The sequence below is a fragment of the Musca autumnalis genome, unplaced genomic scaffold, assembly GCF_047663935.1.
Source record: "Musca autumnalis isolate F117 unplaced genomic scaffold, ASM4766393v1 scaffold_5, whole genome shotgun sequence".
NCBI lineage: Eukaryota > Metazoa > Arthropoda > Insecta > Diptera > Muscidae > Musca > Musca autumnalis.
In genome coordinates this window covers 114,011,212-114,021,532 of record NW_027412088.1, presented here as the reverse complement: position 1 = coordinate 114,021,532, position 10,321 = coordinate 114,011,212, and the positions used below count along the sequence as shown (strand labels likewise).

The following is a 10,321-nucleotide window of genomic DNA, read 5'->3' as shown; positions in this document are numbered from 1 at the left end:
AATAAAAGTTAACAACACTTTTGCTGCTGTTGGTCGCTAACTTACTGAATAATGTCGTTAATTGCCAAAATTATAAGCATTTTTATTTTACCGATTTTTGTTGGGTAACTCAAAAAATGAGTTAGCGAATCGCACTACTGTTGTAGGTCGTTTCAAAATACTGTACCGAAGGATTAATTTTCCTTATACTTTCTAGAGGTATTTTGACGTTTTCAAAGGGGAATTCAGACTGTTTTATATTAGTCAATTTTCCGACAATACATATTGAGTTAAATATGTCCATATTTACATTCGGCAATCGGTTTGTCAAACTGACAATTGCCGCAAGAAAAATTTGCTAACATAAATATGGACAATGTATTCTTTGCATACTTGTCTGTGGCCGATTCGTCATGCGTTTTTTTTATCTGTTTGAAGACCCCCATGACGGCTTGTTTTTACTGAACTTTTTCGCATTCAATACTGTTAGACCATTATTAGCCTTAAAAGTCATAAAATTGCATAATGAGAACAAAATTTTGCAAAAATGATTAGTTTTATAATACTGCCTTTTCCGTTGCAATACTTTTGTTGACCTCTCAAAGCCATAGGTAATTCTTATTTTAGTCTGTATTTGTTATAAATCGAAAATAAACTTTGTACAGTTTGACGGAATATTGTTTTAAAGACAAATAGCAAGATATTTGCCAAAATCGAACAATTAATATGAAATTTTTTACAATTTTGGTCTTTGCAATACATTTGTTGACTAACTGTATGTATGTATGTGGTTGTGGGTCTGTGTGTGTTAATACAAAAGTATTTCTTTGTTAAATAAATAATAAATAAATATATTTAATTATTCATTCGAATATAATCTAACAATAACTAATACTCTTACATGTTCACCTCCAGCCTGTACAAGGGGGCAGGTTAACGTGTAATTAAAACAAATATAAACGTTATTATACTTTAAACATATGTGTGTGTAACTGTGTAAATATGTAAATGTGTTGTGTATAGAGTTCTGTTAAGCCTCTTAAGAAATGTCGTATGTACTATGTGTTCGTTTTGATTTGTAAAATTGTTAAGCACATTTATTAAGTAAATATCATTGTTGTTAAGTACTGTTATAGTTATGTATGTGTGGTGTGTTGTGTTTGAGTATTTGTTTCAAGCGATACATTGAGCTGAAATACTCCTTAGATTGCTTACTGTTTGGTGGGGAAAGTGTGCCGGGTTGGTTATATCCTTATTATTAAATTGGCTAATAAATTTTGATTTTTTTATATTTTAATGTTTCTAATTTTTTTTAATAAATGTCCAGCAGATTGGAGTATTTTGAATATTTAAATGGATGTTTTATTTCAAGAACATGATATATTTTACGAGCGGCTAGAAAAAATATGTGACCGAAGTACTGTCCATGATATTAAAATTAATGTCAAAATGGGAAAGAAGAATATCTTTGACTCAACAGTCGGGAAATTCAGTCTACATAATGAAACATCTGACAGCGGACTGAGGCTGATTTACTTCGCAGCAGCAGCAAAAAAAAAAGAAAAACATAGGCAGATCCTCATGTAGCGACAAGCAAGCTAATCTGGTAACAGATACGGATTCGCTTATGGAAAGAGCAGTTTTCCAAAACGATGGTAGCCGCTCGTCCAGAATGTGGTAAAGACAGGCTGATAGGGTGTATGCATCGGTTAGTCAGCAATATCTGGAAGAAACAACACTTATCCGATGATTGAAATGTAGGCATCTTATGCCCCATCAATAAGGAAGGACGACTGATCTGATCCCTATTGCCTATAAGATAGTTTCCGGTATATTGTGTGAACGACTACAGCCTAAGGTCGTCGACAGCCCTATACGTTCAAAGGTCTACCAATCCATGTCTGAATTTGGTATTCTCCCAAAGTTAATCCGGCTTTATAACAGGATATTAACTGATACGAGGCTGATAAGGCTCCGATGCAGTAAAAAAAGTGGAAGATCATCATCAAAAATCATAGTATTCAAAAGTAGAGCAACATGAACAGACGAGTTGAAATCTGTTTCTAGTTCGGCTTATTGGACAAATGTTCCGTAGTGAGTCACCTAAAGGGGTGTTTGATGGCTAGTGTCATCAATGTCATATGACCTAAAATTTTCCATCGTTATACAGTCGCTAATGTGTGCAAATTTGGGGATTTTCCTTACACCAGTTACTTTTTGCGTCCACACCAGCAAAAATAAAGTGAAATTACGTCTCCACATTGTTTGTGTGGGCAGATGTGGAATGTTTTTATTTCGGGTCATATTACATTGATGGCTAGAGTAATCACACCTTATGTAAGTAAATATGCAACTGAACAAGCTTGCTAAAATTTTATGATATAGTCCGTTGCCATTACTGAGCTTAAAATTTAAATCTTTCATATTCTTCGAGCGGGCTTAATACAAACCTTTTCCAGATAATAGTAACAAATGACCAGAGCATTAAAAGACAATTTGCAAACCATTGCAAACATACATGCCGTTCAGACTCGGCTATAAAAAGTAGGTTCTATATCATTGACCTAATATGAATCGGGGTGCACTCATTGATTGTTTGTGGGAACATATGTAAACTCATAGATATGATTCAATAAATCTGCCATGGAACTTTAAGTGTCTTGAAGGTTTGTGAAAAATCTAGTCCTGTTGGACAATTAAGTTTTCCTGACTTTTGGTAACAGTTGTGATTTTTGTTTTGTGAATTTTTATAAAGCTGATGATCTACACTGACCTGGGGCACAGTGGTTCAGAATTGCTTTTTCCTGGTCAAAACTCTGTAACTTTTGAACGGATAAAGATATTTTCATATTTTTTGTTCGACAGATAACACCATCAGCCATAAATCAAAAACGATTCGTTCTAGTACAGTCAAAATCGCTTATAACGTCGGTCAAGGGATCGATGAAAATCGGACGCTATAAGCGATAGTCGTTATAAACGATGTTAATAAAATAACGTGACTGTACCATGTAGTAGTGGGTATAAATATGATTTTGTTTAAATAAGTGCAATTTTCCTACTTTTTTGTATAAATGACTTATAGGCATTCATAAGTTTTAAATCTAACTCTGATCTGAGTTTTAAAGGGCTTTCCAAAACATTTTTGAAGCGTTTTTACAGCTAGACACGCATCTTACCCATATGGTATATGAAATATCAAATTCGGATTCTGTATTTGCCATAATTTGCAAGAGCTTCACTAATCATATAATAAAAAACAGAATTTGGCGTGACCCTCATTTCACAAGATTTTTATTGAACTGAATTGTGTTTTCAGTTTCTCAGACAACGCTATTCAATGAAAGACTTCAGTCGAACTTGTTTGTTATAAATCAGTCATAGGTTGTTGGTCGTATTTTAGTTATTTAACCCCATCTTCGAACATGTTGTGCATATGTTGGTTATTTTACGATTACATATTCTTGACGGCTTGTTTGACTTCAAAATTGCAACAATAAGTAGAGCAGAATGTTTCTTCTTCGTTTGTTTCGTCGCTATAGCCGATAGAACACTACAAATATTTGCCAAAAATACGATGTCACAAGTGATGTCGTTATTAACAAAGTCGTTACAAGCGAAAAAAAAAAATTAAAATATTTTTGGAATATTTTTTTGTTCAAAAAATTTAAAATTTTTTCAAAAATTAAAAAGCAAAATATTCAATAATAAGGGACCTTATTAGGATGTGTGGTGACATGTTTTTCTCTGCCTCCGCCAATAGTTATTTCTATACCCACTGATAAACATGTTGTTTAAATATTTAAGGCAAAAATATATGGGCTTTAGGTGAAATAAATACATTACATTGTTAATGAAATATTGTTCAAAGAACGAAAAAATGGATGAAGCATATGTTCTCTCATTTCGATATAAGACAACCAGCAGACAGTATTTACAAACTATTTGCTGTTTTTTATAGTCTATGATTCAGATCAATAACTGCTGGACATTTAATGTATAATGTGCTATAATTTTGATTTATGTGACGTTAAAACATTTTTTTTAAAATTTCGAAATGCTTTTCTTTCTTTTTTTTTTTTGCTATTCAATAAATTCTAACAAACAACTACAGGCAAATTAATGTAGATCAATTTTCATTTATTATTAGGCTCAATGTTCAATGACAATGGCCAGGATATTTGACATCAATGTAAAATCCAGTGGAGCACGAGTCCTTGCGCATTTCGCACCACGAATTGTAGGTGCGGTTATTCACACCACAAATTTTCTCCTCTTCGAAACGTACGGACTGTAAAATAGAGAGAAAAAACATACGCTTATATAAGAAAGGTTGATAAGCTAATTTTTTCTTTCTTTCTTTAAAATGACACTGTAATCAGCTCAATAACATAAGCCTACGAAACAAAAATAATACTTACTGAGGGCCGTCTTTTGCGAGAACATTTGTAGCGGCATGGTGTGCATCGGGGCTGATGAGTAAGCAAATCAATAAGACACACTTGCTTTGGGCCACAGTTAACGTCATCGCAAGTTACTTGATTGCCTGCAATTATAAAAAGAATAAAAAAACATTTTAACAAAAATACTTCAAAGTTGGTTTTCTTAGTAATTACACTCGAAATCGCTTAAAACGACGGTCAAGAGACCGACGATATCGTTATAAATTATTAATAAGGTGGATTTATAGATATGTATATGCCTTAAGCTGAATATCATGCACATATGTATGGCTCTGGTGCAACTTAAATATTAAATCGGGTAAAACATACAACATGGTGTATGCACATAGGGCGACCCAAAAATGTTTTTGTTCGTTTTTTTTTAACTTCTACCCCCTAAATATTTTCCATTTGATCAAAAAACGTTATATATGAAATTTTATGGCTATCGGTTAACATTAACCCGTTCCAACCGAGCGATCTTTGTTTCCATAGTAATTTGTGTGGAGCTAATGGTGCACTTTCACGAAAATTCTCTAAAGGCCGCAAATATGGTCCAATCGATGAAAAAACTTTACCAGTTCATTGTTGTGGCTAAAAAACGAATCCTACAATAGTTTGTGAAAGTCGGATCGGATTTTGATATAGTTATATAGGGCCCAAAATCGGCTAAATATGCATATTGGAGCTATACCAAAAAACGTATGTAGAAAAATTTCAATATAGGTTCGTGTATTTGTATAGCCCAATTTGAACGGTACCGGCTGATATGATATATTTTAAACTTTCCAGGCAACCTATTTGGTTGTATTTTGGTATTTTATGCTTCATATCCGGTTATTGGATTTTCTAAATCGGGTATTCAGATAGAAAAATCTATTTTTGGATTGATTTTAATTAATCTATTAATTCCACAGGGATGTTTATAAACTTTCTAATTATATAAGATCACATTAAGTATAAAAGGATTACAATCGCTATTGGTGAAACTCATAAGTTATGACGTGGTGAAGTTTTCCTTTTGGCTTCTTTTTAGTATTTAAAAATAATTGAAATCGATTTTGTTGCACCTTAACATACATCTTCATATTCCTTTTTAATATTTCCGTTGGAAAACACCAATTCGACAGTTAAATCGTCACTTTATACAATGGTACTCTTGGTGCACGTATACTGACTGCTCTATCTGATCTGAATTGGCATATTCTTTAATTGTCGTTGTAATTGATAAATGTTTTAATTTCTACTTTTGATATTTGCTTTTAAAATGAAAAAGAGAGGGAGCCAGCCATATATCTGTATGTAGTCTTGCCGTAAAGCAAATACGATCACATCCTGTTACAAAGTCTACTCCAAACAAGTTTTCCTTCCCCTTGACAAGTTGGTGGTGGTGCTGCTGCAGTTACTGCTGCCAGTGCTCTTCCTATGTAATAGGTGCCTTTGAATGTGAATACATTTTCATTTTACAACCATTAATTACTAAAATTACCAACTACTGGTATTGAAAAATTCGTTTCGTTTGTCCAGTGAAATGTAAGGACGTTGTTATACGATAGAACTGGAACTTGTGTGCCTGATCAGCAACAACAACTTCAACAGAGTGACGCTGGATATGACTCTATAATCACACAATATGACCACGTTTATCTATTGGGACAGCAGCCAGTGGAAAAGCTGGCTGTAATTAAATGCAGCTCTTAATTATAATGTGTCATTTGCAACTAATCGCACTTCACTATTAATTTGTTAAAGGGTATCGATAAAAGGGATAATATATAGACTGCAGTCTATAAGTACAAGCACTGGCTTCACTTATGAAAAAGAGAAGACCGGTTAAGAGACTTTTATTTGAAAGTTAAATAAAAAGTGTCTACAAATGTAAACGTCTTAAAAATCAGTTACACTTAGTCTAAGCCAAAATTTGACAAAGCAACAAATACATTTATTTGTCCAATACCTTTGAAATAAAACAAGAACACTTAATGCAAAAAATCTAGTGGATATATATATATATATATATATATATATATATATTTATACATCTCGTTATATAGCCCCCATATAACGGTAACTCCGATTTATGATATCTTCAAGGTCTTCGTTATGAGTATGAAACATTCCTACAGAGTATTGTCGGTATCGATCCGCGATTTAATATATTATTTATTCGGAAAATTGTTAATACAGGGCAATATTTTGGTTGGGGCACCGTAGCGGAGCTAAGTACTTTCATAAACTAAATGAAACTAATTTGATACAACTCGTGTTGGAGGGGGTGTAAAAAGTTCGTCCCAAATGTTTGTCACTTAATAATATTATAGTTTTTCCATAAGATTACAGTTGGGTTTATTGAATGGCCAGTGTGTCATCTTCGGATTGAACCACCACTTTTTAACTTATTGTCTGTCTATTAGGGTTATGACTTTTCGTCATTTTTCTCAAAAATGATATCCTGTAGTGCAAATGAATGAACTTTTGCCTATTAATACCTAAAATAACATTCATTCCATTTTATTATAAAAAATTCTATGAAATAAAAAAAATCTCAAAAAAAATATTTCTTGTTGCACGAATGAATGGCCTTTTGCCTATTAATGACTAAACAAACTTTTATTCCATTTTAAAAAAAGTTCCCGCACAAACCACTTTTAATTTTTATGATATATGAAATAAAGTTATATCACGAATATTGTCAATTATTTCATATTCCATTTCAGAAAAACATGATATTTTTTTTTCGCGCTACATCAACGATTTTTGATATGTAGGTTAAGAAAAAAATTCCCAGTAAGAATCTGGTCGCGAGCCAATTTTTGGTTGTTGCGGACAAAAGTTATGGCGCTTTTATTTCGCTTTTTAAGAAAGAAAATATTATAAAAACGCTAATTATTTTAATGGGCACAAATGTTACAAAAAGGTTCTCTCTAAGTGACTTCAGCGAGTAGATTGCATAATACCTGCAAAATGTTACACAGAATTCGCGGAATGTACATAAAATTGATCAATTATTGAGTATAATTCAACTTTTTTCAAAATTAAGGCCCATTTAGTGGCCATAAAATTACATAAAAATTTGTTGTGGATCAAAACTGCACGGCGAATCAAATGAGACTACAATCATACAGATTGGTGTTATAGTTTCGAGGTTACAACCAAAATAAGCACATATTTTGGTCAAAAAAAAATAATTTTTTGTTTGAAAAAATATTTTTCACATGTATTATGTAGTAGAAAATATTGTAAAAATCTATAGGAATACTTCCTTCATTTTGCTTAAATCTCCCCATAAAATAGACGGATTTTGCTTTATTGACATTCATATTAAAGCTTTCCCATTAGGGAAGGTAATTGGGTTTATGAGGATATATCTCAAAGCTTCTGAAATGGAAATAGAGGTCAAATAACCCATTTTAATTTATATGCATTTTAAAATACGTGTAAATCGCGTAATTATCAAAATCATTTTGTCCGCATGTGATTTTCATGTACAGCAAGACCATATCTATTAAGTTGTATATATTTTTCGAAATATAATTTGGACTCTAAGATGTAGCATCGGCTGCATCTTAGCATTAAAAAACCTATAAAATATCGCTAATTTGCGCAAATTGCCGATTGCAGTGTCCACCATGAAAATTTACATCGATATATATCTATTTGAAGGCGATCAATCAAGAACAGTGGATGTAGCATCACACACTATTTTTTGGGATAAAATGAATGTAGCTTCCTTATCACTGAAGTTTTCAAATCTCTGTTTCCGCTAAAACGAAGATGCTGCACTAGTTTTTTCATTGCAGTGGAAACGATCCGCACAAAACGCGATAAAATACGCGATATTTTCAAAAACAATTTTAAGTGATTTTTCTACTTTGGAATTTCTCGTAACTCGCGTTTTAGTAGATGGATTTTCACGAGGAATGATTTATTGCACCCAGAACGTAAAAAACTAAAATGTGCAATGGAGTACGAGGTATTCTAGAGACAATTGCAAATATTAGACACGAAAAATAGGATTGTTAGAAAAATGTTCGCACAAAATTTCCGCATTTGGATGCAGATTTCTATGAATACTACATTCATAATATACGTATCAAATAACTCAGAATCGCAAGTACTACAATTCTATATATGATTTTTTGAAAAACCTGTTTGCGGAATGAAATTAGAAGAAATTTTCAAAAAACACTGTAAATCTGGCTTCAAAATGTCAGAATTAGTTAATGGTAGAAGCAGTTAAAATTTTGAAAAGTAATACATTAGTGAGATGGTCCTTATTTAGTTTGCTTCTACTTTTACTTTGACAGGAAAATCGAGAGAAGTGTGGTTTACTCACAAATCGAGAGAAAACAAAAAAAGACATGTTGGCTTCAACCCATTTTTACTCATTTCTTAACATAAATATAGTCACAGCTTCCACGCAAATTATCTTTTAAGGCCAATATTTTTTGCCACGTCCAAAAACATTCCATTTTATCCAAAAGTATTTAGTTTGTGTAATATACAATCGCAAGTCGCGTGTTCGCGTGTTGGCTTCACCTATGTTAAATTTTCAAAAATATTGGTGATATATACTATAAAATATGTTGTAATACGATGATAAAATTAGTGAGAAACTAACGGTTATATCATTTTGGTTATGTCGTGTGCCCCTATATTTTGTTTTCAGTTAAATTTCTGCTTACAGTGGCTTCAAAAAATTTTCAAAAGTTTTGAAAAATAAAAACTTTAAAAGCTTTTTGTGAGGACGTTTTTTTATCGAATCACTTTATAATTAAGATTTTATGTAATCTTAGGTAAAAACTCATCAAAATATTATACAGGGATAGCACGTTGTAAAAAAGTCATAAACCTAATGTACATCAAAATGTCTTCGTAATTTTGTGAACAAAAAACTATCATGCCGGCGCACGGTGGTCGAAAGCACTGATCTAGCGGCGCGAAATTCATAACTTGCAAACGAATTGAGATACGTCACTGAAATTTTGCACAAACTCAGCTTGTACCTGTGGTTGATTTAGCTCCCATACAAAAGTTAGCTGTGCATTTGTATGGGAGCTAAATCAAAATATGGAATTTTATGCAAAATCCCTTATTTTAAAAGTGCAGTCATCAAAAGATTTGCAAATATTTGCAGCCCGAATGTGGTTATTCAGTATCCAATTCCAATTTCATTCCCCAAAAAATAATCGGACCTAAGTTCGGCCAAGTTTACAAGATGCACTCTATGGAACAAGCGCGTACAACCCATAAAAACACAAAAAATTGAATTTTTTGAAAATTTATTGCTATATAACTAAATACCTCCAGACCTCGAACTAATTTTTATAATTTAAATCACACCCTCTGCTATTAATTAAAAATATATCTTGTCCATTTTCATTACGAATTTATTAAACATTTAAACAAATATGAACTTAATTTTTTTCCAACAATTTTTTAAAATCTGATGCAACAAAAACTCTTGTATTTGATAGTGAATAACTGAGTGAATATTTACAACAACAAAAATGAAAAAACAAAATCTTTGTCTGCAAAGTGTCTGTAATCGATACAATGGAAAATATTTCGCAATTTTATAGTTCGATTTTTTGACTTTCGCGCCGCTAGATCAGTGGTTTCGACCAGTGTGCGGCGGTGAGCTGTGAACACACATCCCTAGGATTTATAGTCGGACACACTAGCTCTGTGCCACCGTACTCATTACTTAGTAAGAAAGCCGTACGAAAGGAAGTAATTAGTTTTTTTTTTTAACCACTTTATATGTACTGCCTGATAATGCAGAGTGTAAAGAACACTCATTACTCGGTAATGCATGAAGTAATGATATGTGCTTATCAAATTTTTGCTGGGATGCATGGAAATACAAATTACAACCTCACAGAAGACATCTTTGGGGT

General features: G+C 32.5%; 1 protein-coding gene across 6 annotated transcripts in view; it reads right to left on the bottom strand.

Annotated features, from left to right (window-relative positions):
* Positions 1 to 4,098: 4,098 nt before the first annotated feature.
* Positions 4,099 to 10,321, bottom strand: part of Fs (Follistatin) — a 178,480-nt gene continuing 172,257 nt past the window's right edge. For all 6 annotated transcript variants that reach the window (XR_012413522.1, XR_012413523.1, XM_073992962.1 and 3 more), the window contains 2 exons: positions 4,401 to 4,525; positions 4,099 to 4,270 (listed from right to left, as the gene is read on the bottom strand). Coding sequence is in view for 4 of the 6 variants with exons in the window: in XM_073992962.1 (XP_073849063.1) it covers positions 4,139 to 4,270; positions 4,401 to 4,525 (257 nt within the window). In the remaining 2 variants the exon portion in view is untranslated. The remainder of the gene's footprint in view (positions 4,271 to 4,400; positions 4,526 to 10,321) is intronic.